Source organism: Micrasema longulum, unplaced genomic scaffold, assembly GCF_059751315.1.
Source record: "Micrasema longulum isolate JH-2025_06_02 unplaced genomic scaffold, ASM5975131v1 h1tg000438l, whole genome shotgun sequence".
NCBI lineage: Eukaryota > Metazoa > Arthropoda > Insecta > Trichoptera > Brachycentridae > Micrasema > Micrasema longulum.
The window spans coordinates 858988-883230 of NW_028277638.1; the positions used below are offsets into that span (position 1 = coordinate 858988).

General features: G+C 30.2%; 1 protein-coding gene across 7 annotated transcripts in view; it reads right to left on the bottom strand.

Annotated features, from left to right (window-relative positions):
• Nucleotides 1-594: 594 nt before the first annotated feature.
• Nucleotides 595-24243, bottom strand: part of step (cytohesin steppke) — a 200597-nt gene continuing 176948 nt past the window's right edge. For all 7 annotated transcript variants that reach the window (XM_088226566.1, XM_088226562.1, XM_088226565.1 and 4 more), the window contains exons 4-9: nt 12352-12550; nt 9857-10118; nt 8848-8966; nt 7933-8044; nt 6827-6957; nt 595-5749 (exon numbers count right to left, since the gene is read on the bottom strand). In XM_088226566.1, coding sequence (XP_088082692.1) covers nt 5593-5749; nt 6827-6957; nt 7933-8044; nt 8848-8966; nt 9857-10118; nt 12352-12550 — 980 coding nt within the window. In that variant the 3' untranslated portion in view covers nt 595-5592. The remainder of the gene's footprint in view (nt 5750-6826; nt 6958-7932; nt 8045-8847; nt 8967-9856; nt 10119-12351; nt 12551-24243) is intronic.

Below are 24243 nucleotides of genomic sequence, written 5' to 3' on the forward strand. Positions count from 1 at the left end.
AAATAATTTGTATTTCTAAAATTACTGCGCGCATGACGTCTCAAGTTGACGTACGGTAAACCGTAAATCCTTCACAACTCTCTAATCATTGGTTGATTCATATGAACTAGTGACTTTGTTCAAAGCAGTTTGTTTTTATCAAAACATTTTTTACTATTTTTTTCATACATTTTCAAGAAACTTTGGTGTATGATTTAATGCTCCAATTTTTACCGCTCATAAGAAAACATTTTTTAAAGCCAATATCCTGTAGGGCTGAACTTACTCATTACTTTAAATGCCAAAGTACGACTAGCAGGACAAAACTGAAGCTTTTATTTCTAACAGGAATGTGCTGGTAGTAGCTCAGTTTTAAAAATATAATAAATGTGAGCATTCCCTAACATCCAGTAAAAAGAAATGAATAGGTAGAAATGAAAAGAATTTAAGGAAAGAATCTGATTGGGATTCATAAAAAACTAAGGTTGTTTCGAAACGTTTAAATATAAACTTTTATACTTTTAGACCGGTTGTTTTGCATCTTGATAAAATATTAAAATAATTTGTAGACAGTGGATTTGCAGTGACCAAAAAAGGTTAAATAAAATAACATTGTACTTTCAGATTCTTTTTAATAATAAAAATGAGTCATTAAAATCAAACAAACTTACACTTGTCATACTATGATATGATGTAATACTTGAGATTTAACCCATGTTATTCGATGACAAAATTAATTCAATGTTTGATACCAGTTCATTGAAAATATGGAACAGTAATGAAAACGGAAAACTCTTTACTGCACAATAAGGTTTTTCTGGGTTATTATGTCACGTGTCATTCATTACTGGCATTTCAGATAGCATTACAGCGTCCATCATCAGGGTTGATGTTGACCCTGATGATGGACGCTGTAATGCGATCTGAAACGTCGGTAGAGTACAACGACACAAGGCATAGTAAACCATACAAACTTATTGTGCATCTGAATGACCGTGACGGTCTAAGAGGTTTAATCACAAATTCTTTATTGAATAATAAACAAGCTTTCTTATCAGGGAATACCAGGGCTAGGATTCTGAATGGTATGGCAGGTGAAGAGATCGCTCTGCTAGCGTGTATTTAGTACGTAAATACGCTTTAAAAATGTGTTTTCCATGCGCGCTTTTGCGTTCAGAATACCACCCCAGGTAGTAAGTATTTTAACTGTTCAATAAAACCATTAATTTATGATAACTTATTAAAAATGCACTGTTCATCATATTGGGCAAAATTGCCAACAATACGATGTCTACAAAAGATAGTCCATGAAAAAAAATATGGTTTCCATTGAAATATTTCAGCAATACAAGTAGTGTTTTTGTAAATATTTACCTACCTATTTGTTTGATTTTGTAATACATATGTACATTTATTGTATAAAATTCATGGAAAATTGGCTATCACTTACAAATTTGGGTAAAAAAATGACAACCAAAGGCACCAGTGTTTTGTTTCAAAAAGCTAATATTTTATGTACTCTAGAAAACATATGTTACAAAAAGCTTTGTAAACCAACAAGCGACATATAATAAATAATTTTTATTTTACAAAACCTAATAATGATGGACATCATTTCTTACTAATCTAAACAGTCATATTGAATTATTTACATAATAAGCCAGAAATAAATCTCAATGTACATTAAATATTTACGCATTAAATGAATGTATTTACAAAATTATATATGAACATCAGATAAATTAATTGAGAAACTATATATTTTATGAAACGTAGATTCAATTATATTTAGTGAAGACAAAATGCACAAAATGTTACTAAATCGAGGAATTATGAATAACAATTATAAATTGTATATTTGGCAAAAACTTTCGGAGATAGATTGTAGGCATTTCGAGTACAATATAAAATAAAATATGATGAATATTGTGGCATAAAGGATTCACAAAACATTTAATAGGTTTTACCATTAAAGGTACTAAATATTTACAAAAAATAGTATTCATATAAACCACAAAAAATTATACATACTGGGTTATTAAAAATAAATCAAAGCATAATTTAGATGCGAGAATCTAAGTAAGATTTATAATTAACAATAACACATGGTCTATTATTATGTATTACAAACTACATATTTGTGATCTTCAGCATTGAAATTCTTGATTGTTTAAACAGAATTGAAATTAGTGAAGAAACTACAACAAAGATTGAAATATAGGTGATTTTTTTCACATTTGAAAGGCACTGTAAACTCCTCTCCTTAAAAAAGTTCGTAATATTATTAGTAAACATATGAAAAGAAATATGGTAAATAATATTTTATATGATGTTTAAAGTAAAATTAAAAAGTATATATTTTGCATTTTTTAATGATATGGCGTGGCATGTTAAATTTCATGTTTTTTTTTTCTATGTGCTAAAAACACAATTAACTGATTTATCAAGTATCCCTAAAAATAATAAAGATTTTTATTCAAGTCAGTCCTTTTAGACAATACACTACTTTCTAATTTCATACATATATTATTAGATAATATACAAACCATATTTTTATATATTACATGTGTTTAAATATCAGGTTTTACGATACATAATATGTACAATTATAACATATTTTTTAGTAGTAGTTTAAATACAACTAAATAAATTATATACATACGCCATATTAAAACGACCAAAATATTAATTAGCATAATTAATTTTCCCAACTGACGATGAATGAGTTTACAAAAAAAAAACTAAATATTAGACGCAAAATAAAAGAGAATTTGGCACGTTTTAAGTATACGTACATACCATTTTTTCCAAACTGCAATTGAATATATGAACCAATTTTATAAATATTATTGTTATTGCAGACAATGTATTCTGTAATTTTACTAGCAAAAATCAGTGGCTATGCTTAATTAGTATTAAATAAAAATAAGATTATTTTGTATTGTTGTCGTGTGATTAAAATTGATCATCCAACTACTCAGCGGTGCTTATTTAATTTTGGTCTGTTAAAAAATTTAAGTTGTTCAAGAGCCTGTATAATTTTAAGTTTAATATCATAAGGGATTTTTCTTTTCTTTAGTTAATCATGCCAGTTGATTAATTTAAACAGTACAATAATAATATCTATTTAAATTCACTTTTGAAAACCACAGATATTATTTTATTGTAGAGATTCGAGAAATATCTGTTGCAATAAGGTTTTTCATCAGTGGTACTGAAGGTCTTTAATGTAAGGAAATTGTGCAGTGATTTAAGTATAAAATACAGAATATGAAAAAAAAATAAACACAAGTAGAACAAATATCAGGGAAGATTGTTATTTCAGTTAAATTTGTAAAGGAATTGAAATAAACTAAAAACCAATGTGTGTTAACATAAAAAGGGGGAACGGCGAAACACTTAGGATAATTAATAAATAATAATACAGGTGTAAATATAATAATTTTATGGAATTTGATTTGATAAGTCAGTGCATTGTAGGAATATATATACAAAAGTTATGATAGTAAAAAAATCTTCCATTATGACTGTTAATACTAAAATAATTCATTAAAAATTCATTAACACGTTAGTGGACACTTTTCTCATAGGATCCACACATATCAAAACATTCTTATTTTTTCAATATTTCACTTCCGATTTGACCGTAGTAGATAGTTTAAAGTAAATCGTATTATTTAACTAACATACTGGGACATCTTTGTCGCTGACTGTTTAATATATGGACACAATATCTCCTCCTACCATATTATAATTACTTAGGCTATAGCCGTATTTTCACTACCAATGTCTTTTGACACGATTTTGACAGCTATAACCAACATAACTGTTAATGTGGTAAAAATAATGTGACTACATTCTGAATGTAAAGATCCTATATCCTTCGTCCGTAGAAGCTATAACTGATATTTACAAAAAATCTCGAAATTATTTTCATTTTACATTGACTTTATGTTATACAAGTCATAAAACATAAGTAAAATATATAGTAGCCTCCAAGCAATGTATCTATTCGATCTCAGATAACGAGAAATACATTTTTGTCAAATAAAGACATTCGTAAATTATGAATTTCACAAGACCATATGCATTATAGAGGTTTTCCTACTACGAAGTCAAAATGTAAACAATCAATATTACTTATACTTTACATAGATAAGGGCATTAGATTGATTGCATCAATAAACAATAAAAAAACGTGCTAGTTATTTAGTTGGTGTGAGGGTTTTTACACCTTTTCAATTCTTACAAATTGACATTTTGCAACCAATCATCAGTACAATTCGGCAAATATGTTTATGCCGGCCATTAAGCATTAAAAAAAATACGGCACATTTATTTTTTATATAAGTTTTCAATTAAACATTTTTTAAATGAAAAGTTTTGAATTTGATTAAAATCAAAAATAAATTATGAGCCTTTATTGGACAATGATATATGACACTGTAAATTGGATATCGATTGTCTCTTACAATATTCTCCCGTATAATTGTACCTGAACTGATATTAAAATATACAATACAAATTCTTTGAATAATTTGAAATCGTTATCACAAGGTTCAAAGTATAGCCAATTATTCTCAATAGTAAAATATTTAGTTAAAAATCTAATCAGTGATAAGGAACAGATTTACTAAATTGACAATCTTTATACTGATTACCGCATCACCCAGCAAAACATGATTACATTATTAGTTGAGGCTTATTTTTATTACACTTCAATGAAAAAATATTACAATACATAGAATTCAATAAAAAAACAATAGTACAAGAGATGATAACTGTCTTACCTCGGGTAAGAAATACACATTGATGAGCAATTTGTATTTTATCATAAATAAACAAAATTAATATTCACATTCCTTATTCTATACATCTATTGTGATGAGTATGCAATTCAAGAATCTTTAAAACATAGGTTATTTTTAATGAGTAATTTGAGGAAAAGTCTTGAAGACTTAAGGCGGATTTAGAAAAATATTATTGCGATTAATTTTACTTGGCCCAATCTGTAGCACAATTTTCTTGTAGGCATTAAAGGCCTCATACATGCTATACATATGATACTATATATTACAGAGTGAGTGGATTTGTAAGAGCTTTTTCAAGCCAGATTCGCCATCTTTGAAACTAGAAAATAAAATTTTAGACATAATTTAGTTATACTGAGACCTTATTACAAAAAATAAACTCTTAAAATGGTCAAATTAGCACTGAAAAAGGATTATAATTCTCATGGACTGCGAAATTTAAAATTCAGACAACGTTAATCAAAGTACTCTTCAAACTCTCAAAATCATTTTTAAAATTCACCCTTGCACTAATTTATTGAATTCCATCACTAACACAATTGGAAAACATTGTAAATAACACGATGGCCATAAAAAGGCAATAAAAAAGAAGATTTCACCAAATAAATACGTAAATTCTGCTATGTGCTATTAATTTAATATCGCATTGAAAACTCAAAATTATCACACTGTTTCATATAGCATAATCCGTTTTACTATTGGAATATTATGGTGACTCGCACTAAGGCCGCATTAGAGAGTTACGTGAAATGATTCCAGCACAGGAGCGCTCGTGGCTCTGGGGTCTCTCTAAGGGCGGATCTCAGTGCTGTACCGAGTGAGCGGCGGCTGCGATGACGCCCGCATGCTGAGCCTTCTTCTTCCTATTAGCGAGCATATCGTAAAATGGGTTGTGGCTGATTGACCCCTGGAGGCGGGATATCCACTCGTCTCGCTCTTCTCTTGTTGCAGCTGACATTCTGAAATTACACAAGCCATAGATTGAATCTCAGATCTAGACATAAAAGAAAGACGTTGTCAATTACAAGAGTGTGCTGCAGTATATCTTATTCTTGGACCAAAATGTAAATAAAATGGTTGGCTTCGAAGCTACAGTGCCAAAATGTATAAAACTTGATTCAATCTAAGCCCGCTAAGGCATTTCTTGAGCAATAGTCGTGGAAAATTGGGACATACTACCACAAGAACTGTTTTCAAATCTCAATAACAAAAAATCTATTAAATAACAGATTTCGAAGAGAAGAAAAGTGAAAATATGTAATTTCTTAAAGAAAGTAAGAACACTATACTAGCACACCGTAAAAGACTACACTAAAATTTAAAAATACATTAAAACAATCATAAATCAACAAATCCACTATGTATGAGTAACAGTAGCAGCCTTTAGCTGCTTGCTTTAAATATATGTCGACGATGGAAAGGAAAAAGTTACTAAGTGACATGTAACAATTTTACAAGAGAGTCAATTAAAGTTTATTTGTTTTTTTTTAAAATTAATTTGTATTTTGGGGTAATTCTAACATAATTTAAATAAAAATTTAGAATACGAGATTTTTTTTTACTTAAAAAAAAAACTTTATTTGGCTCTTCCGTAATGTTGCTACGCGTCGCTTGGTAACTTTTTCCTTTCCACCGTCGATATATATTTTTGATGTGTGTAAATTCAGAATTTATGAATAAAAAATGAAAAGGTTTTTATATTTAAAAAATAATCAAAACAATTTGACATATTTAATATTTTGAAATTTCTGGACAAAATCCCCTCAACTAGATTTCATGTAAACAGAAAATTTTCTGGATTTCTATAAACACCATTATGAATCATTATTTCAAGGGGACCATCAAAATGAAAGGTCTTTGAGATAAAAGTGATATGTAATCAATTTAGATTGGTATTATAATCACAGTAGGCTAGACAAATATTTTTTGATCCTTATTTATTTGAGAAAAGTAGTTAAATTAGCTGAGCTCAATGATTTTTGTGGCTATGGTAAATATCTGAAAAATTAAAAAGGTTAAAATATGAAAATATATACCTGTACACAGTGTGTTTTCCTTCTACCACCTTTCCTTCGGAATCTGTTTTGCAGGCTTTGATTAGATCTCCTCCACAATTAGCGTATAATTCTAAACAATGTGGTCGTTGTCTGTCGCAAGATGCTCGGACCTACAATAACATAATGGTAATTAATTAGTATTACATAGACAGACAAACTACAAGATAATATTGGACCCACCAAGTTTTGGAGTGAATCGAGTTTAAACTGTATTGCTTTCACCCTTATGTCACAAACAAACCTTACGACTTTAAGAGGAATATTTTTCATCCCGATAGGACATTGACATTAATTGAATTAAATTTAAGTGAATTGTCTCATTTGCCCAAACCAATATAGAATTTTGGAAAAAATTTGATCGGAACCAGCATGAACACGATCACAATACTAGAGAAAAGAACAAAATTAGACTTCCATTTAGGAAAAAGGCAAAGTCACAAAATTCAATTTTATTTAAAGCAATTAAAAAGTATTACGAAATGGAAAAAAATATTTATGAAGAAAAAAACATATCAAAATTTAAAATAATGGTCAAGACATATGTGATAAACAATTTATAAATTAAATATATTTTCAATGTTATTATAAGAACACACATAACAATATGTATGATATGTGTGCCCTACTTTAAGATTTAAATAATAAAAAATAAAAAAATAAAAATATTGAATCACCCGCTCTACAAATTTCATGTTATGTTTTTGTTCTTTTATTGGGCGTTTTATAATATGAATAATTTAGGTATACAGAAATGAAATATAAACATAAATACGTAATGTTTATATTATGTCTTAACATTTTGTAATTTCTCTCATGTGTAATATTCTCACGTGTAAAAAAATAAAGAAAAGTATATTGCAATGTGTCTTCAGCACGGGTAACCCCAGTGAGGACACATTATTTTTATTATTTGTTATTGTTTATAATATAAAAAAAAATTAATAAACAAATTATTATATAGCTAACATCAAGGATTAAAAAACATTGTTTACATCGTGAGATATTTTAAAAGTCAAAAGTGTATAAACAAACACAAGTTTAACAAGATATTCTACATTTTTTTTAAAAACAATCGTATTTCTTACGGATATATTTTCTAGTGGGATGATTCCTCTAGGCTCCTTATCAGTAGTATATTCAAAATAGTATAAGCAGTTATCATTTAGAATGAACCATCTTCTTTTCCATGATTTGTATCTAAAAAAACAAACAACATAATGCTTTAGAAATAAAAATAAAAAATCGAATTCCTCCTTCAAAAAGTTTATCCATCTTTTGAAACATCTATCAACAAAACAAGAAATAGAAATACGCCTTACCCATTCAATCCAAACAAATGTTTATTGAAAGAAATAAAATACAAAAATATTTTAATAAGGCATTTAACATATGTACAGCCTGTTTTCATTCTGCTAACGCTATTTTAATTTTTTAAATAATATATTATTCCTCAAAAAAAAATTTAAATACATTTTAAAATACAGAAACATTGTACTAGTTTACTTGATTGATTTGCCGATCTGATTTTATACATGTATATTTACAAGTTTAAAAATATAAATATTTAGGTACATAAAACTATAACTAAAAAAGACTCAAACAACCTTTAAAAAATATGCTAAAAATATTATCATTAACATATTACAACAGAGATGAAGAACATTTAAGAAAAGGTAATATAGAAGTCTAGGCATCTACAGGGCTTTTGACCTGTCAATGGATGGTTTAAGTGGCCACTTTACACACTGTGTAACATTCACCATTCTGCCTACATTTGAACATCTATATTCCTTCAATTCTTTCATCTGTTGATGTTTGTGAAGTTAAAGAGCTGAAACCTTTATTTATGCGGGTGAGATTCATCTAATTGAACCATTAACAATAGAATTTGACTTTAAAAAAGAAAAAAATATTTTGTTAAATTAATGTAATCTGGAAGGGTTTATAAATAAATAAATTTAAAACAAAAAATAAAATATATATGGTGTAATTTAATTTACCTTCCACCCTGTTTCCATAGCCAGCCTTCTTTGTCAGGATTGAAGAAGGTGTGCATCAAGTCGTTTCCATCATCCTCTGGTATTTTGAAAGGCTCGGTTTTGATCGAGTCATACAGAGACTGAAAAAAATATTTTTAAAATGTCAATAAAAACTGATTGTAGAAACATCTTCATGCACAAATACTTAACAATTTCATAAAATATATATGTTAGAATTGTATAACAAAGTCAATTGAAACTTTAAATTTATCAGAGACAGATCTTTTGCAAAGGCAAGGATAAGTAAGTTAAATATGCAAAATACGAGTTACATTGAAGATCAATTACTATTTTTAACCGACCAAAAGAAGGTCAAAACTCTAAATAAAATTCAAACATACACATAAGGTTAGGTAACGCCAGGGCAAGTAAATCAAAATATGGTTTAAATGAATAAATTTGCATTGTTTTGTTTTACACAAACATTTTTTTCTTAATTAAACACTTCTAAAATAATAATAATAATACCCAAAAAAAATCATCAAGCTGTGGGAGAGCTGGGAACAAATTACGAACCTCTAAGAGACTGCGATACTACAATGGAAGCATAACCTTAACACGTTCGCAATTATGCCTGCTATAGCCGTCAAAATCGTATCTCTCATTTAGGAAATGTCAGTCCAAAAGACATCGGTAGTGGAAAAACGGCTATAGCTTATGTGAAACCGAAGAAATCATATGGTAGAAGGAGATATTGTGTCCCTATACAAAACAATCAGTAACAAAGGTGGCCCAGTATGTTAGTCAAATAAGGTGTACTTAAAGCCATCAACTACGGTCCAATCGGAAGTAAAATATTTTTAAAAACTAAGAAAGCTATGTGTCTATATGAGTGGAGTATATTAGAAAAAAATTTCCGCAAACGTGATAATAAAATCTTTTGAAGGTTCAATCCAATATTTGTGAGTAAAAATTAGGAAGCACTCAAATTTGTCGGTACAAAATGAACATAATGTAATGGGGCAATTACCAATAAGAGTTCTCGTGGCAAATCTCCCCCATTGTTGATTCCTCTGTTCATGCTGACGAACCGGTCCGGAGTGGGCTTGTCCTTGACGCTGGGGTTGTGCAGGGAGGTGTTGAGCATGATTATGGCGAAGCTGAGGACGTAGCAGGTGTCCGTGTTGGTGAAGATGTCCGTGTTGAGGTGGCAGTACCTCTGGGCGAAGCACTCCATCATGCGGTCTATCTTCTGAGCCTCGCCGGGAAGTCGGAAACTCCATAAAAATTGCCTGAAAGATTACGAGAATTTAATTTATTTATGCTCCTACTTTCTTTCATTCATTATCTACCACTCCTCGTCACTTTTATTATTTTCCCTTCTCGCTATCCCCTCGTTTTGTCGTTATTTCTTTTCTTTTTGTTTTACTTACTTATTATTTTATTTTTTATATTGTTTAAACCACTATATTTTATTGAACTTAAATAAATACATATTTTTTTATTTTTTTTTTCATTTATTTTTGCACCACTACAGGCCAGTAGGCCCAATTACAGTGGTGAATTACATCACAGAACACCCAGGCTTGAGAAAAATTCATTTTGATTTTTGTGTTCTCACCGGGAATCGAACCCGGAACCTTCCGAGCGTGAGTCAAGCGTCTTGACCACTACACCACGGAGGCCGCCATTGGATGGCAGGCCGTACCACATATTCTCTTTTTCTTTTTATGTCTCTAAGTATAAGCGTTATAACCTGAACATCTGTTTGTATTCTAAATAAATTTATTTTAAAAGGAGAACATACAAATAAACAATAATATTAATTACACATCACACGAAGAACAAAACACTAGATTATAACTGTTCCCAAATTGATGGTTGTTGTTAATCAAGATTATTTGATTAATTGATAAATGAGTCATATTGATTTTGATAGACATTCCAGGCATAACCGCAAAAGAGTATTTTAAGACTTACGTTTAAACATTTTTCTACTATTAAAAATAAATTAAAAGGTAAAACATTGCTTGACACAATGAGTCATTACAACAAATAATTCATTGTGTTGTTATCAAATGAATAAAACACACATTTGATTAAACTTCATGTGACTTCCTAATAGGAAATAACAATGTCATTAATCAAATGACTTCATTAGTAATTTAATTATTAATAAAAACATATCTTCAAATTGATTGAAATGAATTTCCTTTCATAAATTATTTTCTAATCACAATGCATAGTGGATGTTTACAATGCAAAGTGCAATTGATGAAGGTTGTTCTGAGATAACTATAAACAATTGACAGGATCTAGACAGCCAATTTCTTAAGACAATGGAATAGATAGTTGAAATATCCTAAATTTTAATAATCAATTACACAACCATGAAGAATAGAAGATTGGGTATGATTATTACAAAGCCGTAAAAACATTTAAGAACTTAGATAAAAAAAATGTTTTAGTAACATAAACTTAATAATCCATACTAATATTACAAATGCGGAAGCGTGTCTGTCCATTTGTTTTCGGTCGACTTAATTATTTGCATAAGGATAGCTGGAGAGCTGAGAGGCTACTTTTCATCCTGAAAAAAATAATTCCTAGGGAAAATTCTTAGGAGAATGGAGAAATAAATTATTCTTTCAGGTTGCAACAGAGCGACCGCTGGATGTGATTTTTTGCATAAGAACAGCCAGAGAGCTGACAAGTGACACAAGCTAATTCTTAGTGGAAAATTAATTAATATAAAAAAAGAATAACAATGCTCTGTCGCCTTGGCTTGGAGAAGGATGGAGGAGGCCTACTTTCAGGAGTGGACGGCTACAGGCTGAAGAAGAAGAAGTTGGAGGACCGAAAATAATTCAAAGGTTATATAAAATAAATAATAAGATAAAGCCTTTATGAAATCGGAGATAATAAAAGGAAATTGAGTCTCTAAACTCATTGCACAAAGGTTGAAAATTGAACACTGCGTTACCTGAAGAGTTCAAATAAATAAAACGCCTTAAAATATTTCAAATCAATCACAAACCAATGTTCCATACAAATTTTGATACTACATACTAACTAAATAAAGTATTAATAAATAAATAGAACAGATAGAACGATGGGAGGAGTGCTGTCCCAACCCAACACTAGTTAGTAACTAAAAACATTTATTTTATTTTATAATAATTCATCATGAAGTGAATACCAATTCAATCAATAAATATATCATTAATGATTAATCTAACTGTGTGAAAATTGATTACTTAAACCAGCCTGTGATAGCCCATTTATACCAAGATTTTTATATTCCTATCCCATCACTAAGGATTTATTTTTCCCGTTTATTGGGTATCGTTTTTCCATTATTTTACTTGTAAAAAAAAAGTGAAAACTAAACCATTATCTAGGTAAAAAAAAAAAAAATCTATAGAGATTAATATTTTTTTAGAGAACGTAATATAGAGCCTATAAAAAAAAAAAGACTTTTTTTTTGAGAGATCTGTTTAGTGTGATGGCAATTTATTTGCTCACCTTAATGCTTGAACCAGTATGAGATCTGTGAAGTCATGAAGATCAACAAATGCCTTGAGGACGGCTTCGTTGAAGTCATTTCTTTCGCCAAGATAGTCACCAATGGCCGTTTTGTTTAGACCTTCTCCCTTGTGTAGAAACTGTGCGACATCTTCTGGATTTCTTTGCAATAGTCCATTCTCATAAAGATACTCAATTCCTGCAACAAAAATACAGCAGCTTGTTAGTACATTATTCATAGAACTACAATTCCCAACTGCATGTTAAAAAAAAATGCAAAATGTTTCATACCTTTCTTATGGGTACATTAAAATGCAACAATATTTCACTTAAATTAGATGATATTTATTTCAATTTGAATTAAATGATATTTATTTAAATTTGAATTAAATTATATTTATTTCAATCAAATCAAATGATATTTATGTTAATATTTTGACAAAATAAAAAAGGTATGATTACTTAATATTATAAGATTAAAAAAAAATCGAATGAACTATTTAGAAAGTTATAAAATGTTTCGTTCAAATTTGAAAGCTATGACTAAATATAATATGTCTATTTTAGCCATAACATTGAGTATGTATCGTAGTCGTTCAGGCAAAAATCACTATCCCAAAAAACACCAATTTTAGGAATCGAAATTTAAATGTTTGGAGATCAAGCAAAATCGGATTTTTGTGTTTTGGAAGTTTTCACGCAGAACACAATTTATTTAAGTGTTTTTTATAAATTCCATTGGTATTTTTTTCTATCAGATACATATTTTATATATCTTGAAGGTTTTTCATGCGGCAAGGTGGCTAAAATTTGGTTTAGTGACATTTGCTTGTTTATGATCTGGATAATGCAACCCAAAAGAGTTAGTGACGGGAAGAATTTATTAAATTATAGAGTAAAAAATATGATTTACATAGTAAAAATATTTTCAAGATGTTAATTGTTTTATGTTTTATTATACAAATACGTAAATACAAAAAACGCTATTTTTAGGAAGAAAACGGTCATACTCAAAAAATTATAAAAATCTGCCTAAACTGTCAATAAATTATTTCTGCCTTTAGAAATTTATGCTTGTTGTCTGTTATACTGTTGCCTGTCACCAAGCTTACTTAGAAAAAAGTTGCGTAAATCGAAATTATTTGTTGTTAGTGAAAAACAGTGAAAGAACGTAATTTTACGCTTTGGCATATTCAAGTCGAAACTGATTTCTTTAGGGTTATTGACTTTCGCCAGAACGGCGCCGATATATCAACAGATTAATGCATCTACTGACACTAAAATTAGGCTTGACTAAAATTCCGATTTTTCAGAACAAATAAAACTTTAAAATTGCTTTCCTCCAAAATCTATAAAAAAGTGACATATCAAGTTTTGCCATCTTTTAACAGAAATGTGCTACTAAAAGTGTACGCAGCAAAATACGCAAAAAAATGTTTTTTCCAAGTTTGATAAATGTATTTTGTATATTATTTATTTATGTGCAAAATACATAATTTTATTCGCTTCCAAGTATAGACTTTAGAATTAAAGGAGTTTTGGTACGAAATATTTTTTGAATAAGAAAATGATGTCAGAAAAAATAGGTTTTTCGTTTTAACACGTGTAAAACTGACACCCATTTTCATTGTTCTAAAGGCATAAAATGTACAAGTAACGGTTATGTTTTTTCTCGGCATGGGAGTGATTGACGGTGGAAAGGAATAGAAAGGTTTCATCCCATATATCTCATTATGGAGAAATATATCTCTCGGTCAAACCCTTTACTGGTTCTAAGTGCTTCTTAACAAGACGCAAAACCAATAAAATAAATCTTATGGCAAGGAAGGGATCGGCCCCGTAATTTCTCTCGCGGTAGTGAATTATTATTTGAGGTAAAAAACTGGACGGCGGAAAATATCTCGAAATGATATTATACTAGGAAAAGATCCCAAAGTACTACGTGGATTGATAGCCTAGAGATAGCCTTGCAATGGGAAAATGATGAATAGTTCAACTGCCGTATATCGTCGCATTTTGAAAAAAAAAATTAGACTGCAGAAGTAAAATCTAAAATTTAATTTAATTAGGTTATTTATTATGAATTATGAATGAATAATATAGTTCTATATGTGAAATAAAACCAGAATTCTGGACGAGTGTTTTCGACTCGACGGCTATTTTATTATATCTTTTTTTATTAGTTAATTTTTCACGCCCATAAGGCTTTTACAGGATAGGAAGTAATGGAGACGTTTGGAAGAGGCCTTTATCAAGAGGCCAAAAATAAAGAACATTACATACATAAAGTTACATAAAATACGAGTATACACGGTGTTCTTTAAACCCTGTCACATCCGAAACCACGATGATCAGTATGGGCAAGAAGACATATTAGCATATTTAAAAAAAGATTTAGAACAAAGATTTTTTTTCAAATAAAATATTTTTTAAAAAAACAAATGGTTGCTTACTTCTGCAGAGGAGAAGTGAGGGGTCTCCCTCCTCGTTTCACCCCTGCAGAAGTAAGCAAGCAACCATCTGCTTTTTTGATATTTTATTTTTTTAAATTTTATTAGTTCTAAAAAAATATTTTAATATACCAAAATGTCTTCTTGCTCATACTGATCATCGTGGTTTCGGATGTAACAGGGTTTAAAGAACACCCTGTATAAACAACATAAAATTTAAAAATACAATATAAATATGTAAATAAAAGTATTACAGTGTTTAGAAATATAGTTGGTAAAGAAAAATTAAAGAGAAGCTGTAAAAGAGAGAAAAAATTGTACAAGATATGAAAAATAAAAAAATAGATAAACAAATAAAATACAAACATATGAAAGAAATACAGTTTAAAGCAGCTTGGTAGATAATATTGTAATACAATGTATACATAATATTAACTTCTATTTGATATGGAACATACACATTGATTTTTAAAATTTACAAGACTCAGATTAAAGACATCGATGTTAGCATATTATTGGTTCGCAAGTACACGCATCCGAACTACTACTGGTAAATTCGCGCTGCGATTGGTCGATGATGGACCGCAGTAGAATAGTGTATTACATCGAAGGTATATAAAATAATAACATAAAGAAAACGAAAATCTAGCAAAGAAATGTCCGGCTCGTAGTGTAGTGGTTGGCGCATTTGCATACCACGCTTAAGCTCTTGGGCTAGGTTTTTGGCGGGTTAAACGTTAAATATTTGTTTAAAAGGCAGTTTTTGACTGCAACATTTTACTGTCCGTGGACGATGATTGAGATACGCCGCATTTATTTTACTATTAAAAAGCTGTACTAATAAAATCCTTTACACGCGGTGATGTAACATCGTGTTACCTCAGGCATCTTTAACATCGTGTTTCACTGTTAAATAATTCCTTTTTCGTAATTTATAAAAATTGTTATAGCAAAATAAATAAAAAAACATAAACACACCGGTCATTTAACTAGCGCGCACTCCTGCTCACTGCCAATAACCGACTGATTGAACGAATTTCTTCTTTTGTTTTTTCCTATTTCACACAAACATCGGCCACAGTACAGCGTATCTGTCTTTCTTATTATAATAAGTTCAATTCTCGTGCTCTTTCTTATCAGTAAAACAGATTTATTGTGATATTGGCATCACTTTCTTTCGTATAATTATTATTCGGATAGCGAGGATAAATATTTGTTTGTATTAAAATCCAGCATATTTACACAAATGTAACTTTCCAATCGGTGTGAAAATGTTTTTTCGAAAATCGCAAAAAAATAGAACTTCATAATAAAAATAAATAAAAGAGATATATCAAGTCTTGAATCATACGTAGACTTTTGTTACACCACAGCCACGCAAGAGTTAACAGTGCAGTCTCCTATACACCATCAGATGCGGATAACAGTTTGACGATTATGATGCTACGAACGTATTTTGTACGTTGCAAAATGTGTATGAAATTGACTTTTTTTTTCAATAAAAACCTTTATTAGCGTAAAAAAACAAAACATGCAGTAAAAAATGGAACAATTAAGGTTGAACTTGCCAAAAAAGAGTCTGGCTCTTGTGTTTGGCAAGTTTACAAAATATTATTTTTAAAAAAACATAAAAATGCAAAACAAAATAATAAAATAAATAAAAAATTAAACAATTGTAAAAATTGAGAAAACTTAATACTAATAAAAAGTATAAAATTTTTTAAATAAAAACACAAAATGTATAAATTGATATACACTGGCACATTTTAAACATACATTTTTATTTTCAAAATACGGTTAATGTTAATTATGTTAAGAAGCTTTTCTTTAATTTATTCTTAAATTTTCCGTAATTCATTTCTTGGCGTAGATTTTGTGGTAAATTATTGAAAAGCTTCCGTCCTATATAAGTATTATGATGTTTGTATGCATTGGAACCTCTTTTTACTATCTCAAAAATATTTGACTTCAAGTAAAAGAGCGACGTTGGGCATTTTAATAAAGAATAGTGTAATTAATGTAAAAAAAAACAGTTAATTTTGAAACAATGTTATTCCGAAATCGTGTAAAACGAGATTCTGGTGTATAATATTGTTTTTTTTTAATAATTTATTTAATATTTTACACACAATTAAGTTACATTTACTATATTAAATTTGTTATTTTAATGATGTTTCTCTCCAAAAAAGAGACAAGCAAAACAGTTAATAATAGGTGCAAGTATTATGTTTAATAAATATGTAATATATATAACCGGGTTGTGGTCCCGTGGTAGTATTGTCGACCCACAAATTTTCAATGTTCATGGTTCAAATCCCACTCGACCATAATTAGATTTCCATTTTTCCAGCACAAGTTATTTACGACTTTTAGGAAATGGTCTGAAAATTTCAATATTTCGGGGTCAATAAGAACTCAAGTATTTCCATTTAAAAAAGTCCTTAAACTTGTTTTTTTGCAAGGTGTTCCGAATTAAAAATAATAATGATAATTGAATTAATAGTTAAGTTAATATTTGGTTTTCATATCAAAACTGTGAGACGCGGGCCTGGTTTGAGGTCATGTGTTTGAACTAGGGAGCGAACATGAAATTTTAATAATTGATAAATTATTATTGTGCCTTGGTAATTTGTAAGGTCAAGGTAACATGATCGACCAATAACTAATGTAACTTGACAATTAAAGGTAATTAAAAAAAAAAAAAAAACAGCGTTTTAAATGAATTATTGCATATTAACATCCATTAAAAATCATTACCGTGTAAAATTTAGATACTCTTGTGAGCGCAAAGTCGTACGAATTAAAGTGCCAAAACTCTAACAAAGGGTGAACTATTTTAGACTTATGTCTAAATTAGCTTCGTAAAATAACGCGCCATATTTATAGAGCCGCGAAAACCGGAAGCGGGAAACTTGTTCCCTTGTCGCGCCGGAAAAAGCGAATCCTTCCACTCTGACAACCCTTTGCTTTGTACCGGTCTACCTCCCTTCTCCCTGAAGGGAACAATGCTTAACGACGGTCTCTGAAAGGAGGCATCCTCAAACTTACTAACGACCACCGTTTGCTCCAAGTGATCGATCGTCAGAGATTACAGACAAATTTCGCGATAAACAAGACGAGATCGCAGAATACAACAAAGACAGAATAACCTTTAATCACCTTAACTAAATCTCGAAAATCAGTTTAGAGAAATAATTTACTTTTAATCAAATTACGCATTAAATAACTCGATTTAAATATGAAAATCTACATATTGAGTTCTACGAAATATTTCTAACGTTATTGAGATCACTCTTTTTGGAAGCTTACGTAATATAAGTACAGAAAAACTCGAAGAAGATCAAAAATAATATTCAAAAAGTTATTTATTTATCTTATTATGCATACATTAAATTAATTTATGTTTATCATATTCAACACTTTAATACATATAAGGGCGGGCATATTGCATTAAGGTTAAATCAATTTCTTCCTACCTACCCAAACCGTTCATTTTGAGAAAATTACAATTACATGGACATATTCTAGGCACTTATACACTTCTGGTCGAACATTGAGGAGAGGTCTCAGCAAAATGTCCGTACGAAGTTTTCCCAGAGCACGAATTATGTCATACCCAAAACCCGTACGACATTTTCTCAGAGACATCTCTCATTTAACGCACCGAGAGTATTCAATATTTTGGAAGAGCGTGTTAAGCTCTCAGGGACAAAAACTATTTTCAAGTAAGGTGTTAAGGACTGGATTTTCTGGAAGAACTGGACTGGGAGGGATTTGAATGGGATAATCCTTGATGATTTTCCGAATTTTTGAGTTTACTGCTTACCATATTGATGTGCCATATACTCGTATATGTTTTTAAAAATTATCTTTTGTGTTTCTGACCCTATATTTGTGGTGATATACTCGTGTGTCTGTGTCAACTAATTGCTCGTCCCATCTCAACACAGAACTTTTAGTCTCATGGAGTTGGGACTTATACCTCAAAAAATGTGCAATAAACTAATGTATATAAGTAAATAAATTAATAATAAGTGATTATGCAGAATCTTATAATTTCATACAAAAATTAACGTTAAAAAATGTATACTATACTATGAAGATAGGAGAGAAGAGGCGACAGGAAGGAAAGAAGGAGGAAGGAACAACTCAAACATGTAGATAATGACATTTTGATTTTGATTTAAATGTAAATAAAGAAGGGGTGGTCTCTAACATTAGTGGGTGGATTATTCCACAATCGAGCAGCTACTACATGATTGCTAGTGTATTGCCAATCGTGGCTCGATAGTAGATAAACGGAAATGTGCACAATCATGGATTGATAATGCGTCCTTAGTCCCGTACAATGGTTCCAATTTTCTAAAAGAAGTAGCAAAAAGTGTCACTTTCTCTGAATACTGAAACAAAATTGTCGTGAGCAAATTACTAAAACATGGGTCGGGCGGAATAATAGAAAATCCGGAAAAAAATGTAACTGCGAACAGATCCGAATGAAAGTTGGTCACGATTTACCGCCATTACAAAATTCGTCTTCTTTGTAATGAAAAGTCTAGGGCAGAGGTTCCCAAACGTTTTTGTGTTATAGACCCCTTGCCATGTTTTTCGGTTTTTGGTAGACCCCCTACTTACCTGATATTGATTTTTCGTAAATTTCTAACTGTAGTGAAGTTTAGTGTTAAAAACTTAAAGTTAAAACAAATGTTAAGTTTTTTACATTTATTAATTGAATTTAAGTTAAAACTACTCAAAATAATATTTTGCATCTGTTTTATAAAATAAACGTAACATCAAATAAACATAAAATAAACTAGGCAATAAGTAAATGTTTTTAGTGGGAAGGATGAACCTGGAGCTTTAATAATAAATTATCAACATTTGGCGTCAATTTTGTCCGGTTTAATCTTTAATCTCCTCGGCCAATGATGTCCAGTCTGTTTCTTTTTTTCGTTAGGAGATTGGTAACAGCGCTGAACCCCCTTTCCACTAGGTATGACGATGGAAAGGAAATTAAAATTTTGCTCGCTATATTCCATAATACAGGATAAGTAAAGGGTATGTTTTATTGCAGCCAGAAGTACAGAAGTACTATCAGTGTATGTTGAGATCCACTTTCGTAGACCCCCATTTTCATTTCATGGACCCCCAATTTTTTTTTTCGTTGACGTAGACCCCTTGCAGGTTGTCATAGACCCCTGAGGGTTGATATAGACCACTTTGGGAATTACTGGTCTAGGGGAAAAAAAATATCGGCTCAGGGCCGCATTGCCGCTGTAGGTACACTGGCCTAGAGGCCCAAACCCCGGAAAATCCCGTCCAAAAAAAAGCCTGCTTGAAAAACGTATTTTATGAAAGCAAATTATTCCGCGGTGTAAATTAAAATGCCAACATGTGCATCCTAAACTTAGATGAGTACGTGTGGTAAAATCACTACTAAAAAAACAGTTTTCTTCGTCGCTTAAGGTGTTATAAACACCTAGTTCTGCCACTGGGCCTTGATTTCTGTGTTTGCCTGTCTATTTTATAATGTCAAAGTACCTGAGTAAGTATGCATAATAAAAGTTTGTTTTTGCTCAGTCACCAAAAAGGACCCCCCGACTCCTAAAGGCCTGGGGGCCCTAGATCTCTCAATGCGGCCCTGGAACGTATCCGGTCTCTTCTCGCGAATTAACCATTATTATAAAAATGAATTATTCGCACGAAACATCCAACAGCCATATTGTAAGACATCTCACTAATGCTAATGAAGCGGGAAAGGTAGGCGAGATTTTTTCGTTCTTCGAAAACAATAAGCGGTATAAATGAACTTAATTTATAAGCCGTAAAAAGTGAGAAAAAGAAAGGCGCGGAACAAAGTGTGGACGAATAAACCGAACAATGTTATGAATAATCAATTAGGTACTCGGTAAAAGTAATTTAGTGGATTTTTACGCAGCCTGGAGTTTAAAATTAGCGTTATCTTTTCGCGTTAAAACTTCAGGTTTTTTTTTCATACGATAAGAAATGCTTAAGGTAAATAAATAATTACAAAATGTAGACTTTCAGCGTAATCACTATCTTACAGAGATATCACAGAACATACAAAAAGTTTAGCAATGATATCAAACAAACTGCAATATTATCCTTTCTCGAAAGGTAAAAGCGACACCTAAATATATTTATCTTGTTAAAATTTTTCTCGTATTTTTTAAAATCAATCTTCCGTTTAATATTTATAATTGTACAGCATAACATTCTGTTGACATATTTCGTATTTATTACTTTTTTTATTTACTTACTACATATATTGCGCAGTCCTCCGTTTAAAATGCGTAGTTAAAATTGTACGTATGGTTTAAGTTTAAACTTCATAATGTATATTTGATTTAACAATGTTTGATTATGTCCAAATGCTTGCAGACTGGCTGGATTTCCTCCCTAGGGAGTTGTTCATATTTAGATTTATTTCAACAGAGAGGGAAAAAGTTTTCGAGAAGAAATTTGGAAGTCCAGGCATTTACGGGGCTTATGACCTGTCATTGGCTGGTTTAAGTGGCCACTTTACACACTGTGTAACATTCACCATTCTGCCCATGTTTGAACATCCACATTTCCTCAACTCTTCCATCTGTTGACTTTTGTGAAGTGAAAGAGCTGAATGTTACACAGTGTGTAAAGTGGCCACTTAAACCAGCCAATGACAGGTCATAAGCCCTGTAAATGCCTGGACTTCCAAATTTCTTCTCGAAAACTTTTTCCCTCTCTGTTGAAATAAATCTATATTTGATTTACTTGTTTACATGTCGATATTGTATTTAATTACAGCGAAAGCACTTCCTTCACATACCCGAAAACCGTTTTAAGGGTCTTTCTATTGGTTTCACTCACACTAAAAAGCAATGTTGGTTTACAATAAACGAGTTACTCTATAAAAATTTTAAAATTCATAAATCGCGATTTTGATTGAATTTAACTCTACTGCTTTCATTGCCACTTTTACTGTGAATTTGGCAAATTCTATTGAGGATTTATGTCGAATATTCTCATTTTTCCTCGTGACCATATTACAGACGATATCGTACTAATGGTAGCAAAAGCTGTGTTTGCTTGTATTAAAACTTTGCAGAAGTCTGTTTCCAATACAGTATTTTTTATAAACTTAATAACATCAGCTTTAGTTACTATTTTTATTGTATTTATTTAATTTTACAATACGCCCAAGGGGCATATACAAAAAAAATACAGGTTAGTACAAACATAGTAAGTAATCATTTAAAAAATAAACAACGCTTTTTTGTATACACGTAGAAACAATAAAAAGCATACTGCTATGCAAAATAAAAAGTGAAACTTTACATAGTAAAAAAAGAAACAAATATGGATGTAAGAAAAGTGATTGAATTAAAAAGCAAATTATATAAGAAATTACTTTACTGTATTTAATTGTGGAAATGGTCTTACGTCATAAATAAATACTTATACATATTTGCATTTGAAAAAATCACCCAAACATTTAAATTTTGGGGTACTTTTTTGAACAGTCAGAAATAATGTACAGCAAATAGAGCGCGAAGAAACGGCTAAAAATATTTACGATGCAAGTGTTGAAGGATACAGAAAACTAGTAAAATAAATGACAAAATCCAACACATACTTCAATATGGATATGTGAAATGTCGGAATAATCGGCGTGCGTGCAAGGGAAGACGTACGAATGCAGAGGAAGCGAAGTATGTATGCAGGCAGAGTGATGTGTTTGAAATTATTGTGCGTGGTTCGAACCTCAGTAGTACTGCACCGCAACCAGGTTCAAAAATAACCTAGAAATATCGCACGCAGAGAATATCATTACGGTAAGCAACTTTCATGGACTCGGCCTTCGACGAGGTGGGGGAAATGAAAAAATGTAGAGATTATGGAGGTAAAAAAGAAAATGAATGTCACACCCATCGATCCATTCCAGCACAGCATAGGAATACAATACGGGCATGACAGGAATAAGTTAATCAGGAGAGGAGGAAAAGGATACATGTTGTACAAATCGTACAATGGGAAGAAATTTCCGGGAAAGGAAGAAGGGGAGAGAAAGTAGTTCTACGCGAATCCCTATAAACATACTAGGAATACTAAACGAACCGATGATGTGAGGACTGCGTTTACATCTTTAAAAAAAATGTATCTTTTTTTTTATAGAACTCGAAAACATTGGAAGCGAAAATCCCTTATTAAATATTTTTATTTCAATGGGAAACACGGCACACTCGAATAATTTATTAATTATCTGATCCTAATTTTAACGAAGTTTAAAACGAGATTTGTTGTTATTGTTACCATTGAAAATAATGAATATCCGCGTATTAAAAACGACAAAAACGGGATCATTCACAAAAAAATCATTTAAAAGGAGAGCAAAAGAATAGAATTGAAGCAGAAGAATAAAATCTTTATTTTTTTTTATTCAATTATTTTTACCCTCTCCTCCTGCATTCATAATTAATTAGTGTGAAATCTGTAATTGGTCTTACTTTTTTTTATTGTTCTTTTGTACCTTGTTTTATATAAAGACTGTATGATTTCATTAATAAAAAAAAAACAAATAAATAAAAAAATAATAAAATAAAATAAAAAATAATAATAATAATAATAATAATAATAATAATAATAATAAAATAAATACTGGGTTCACATATTTAATAAAACAGGTTTTCCTCAAAAAATATATGAATAAAATAAATATAAAAAAACTTTTTTTCTACCGACCGATTTCAAAGCTACACGAGATCGAAGTATACATAACTAATGAATTATATATCTATATGATATATGGTAATATCTTAATTGCTAAATTAAAAACAACTACAGCGCAATATCATTATACTAGAGGAATATTTTTATTTAATGAAATGAACAAAGAAAATAAAAATAGCAGTCAGGAATACAATATATTTAAGAAAGAAGTGAAAAGTTTCATTTATAATTCTTCTTTGTGTAGCACTGATTGAAAACACCGTTTATCATTTTTTTTTTAAATTTATGTTATCCTAAAAATATTAATAATTAAAAATAAAAATTTAAAAAACTATTGTGAGACGTCACTCCCCATTATGTACCATTACGAAATGGGAAACGTTAATGTAAATATATGTATTTAATTCATATAAAAATTGTATTTAGTAGTAATATTGTTTACTAATATTTGTTATTTGAATAAAAATTCAAATATTCTATGTAGCTTTGAACCCGAAAGTAGAAAAAATAACAAATAAGCTAGTAAAGAAAAATAAATCGTTTTATATTCATTTTATTATTTTTATAACCACAAAGTTAGTACTTTTACATAAAATAAATATAAATGTTATTTTATGTAAAATATATGTTTTGCACACGATCACTAAAAAATCATAAACACTTTAAATAAATTTTTTAAAAAAAACTATTTTCTTTAACAGGCAAAAAATGGGCC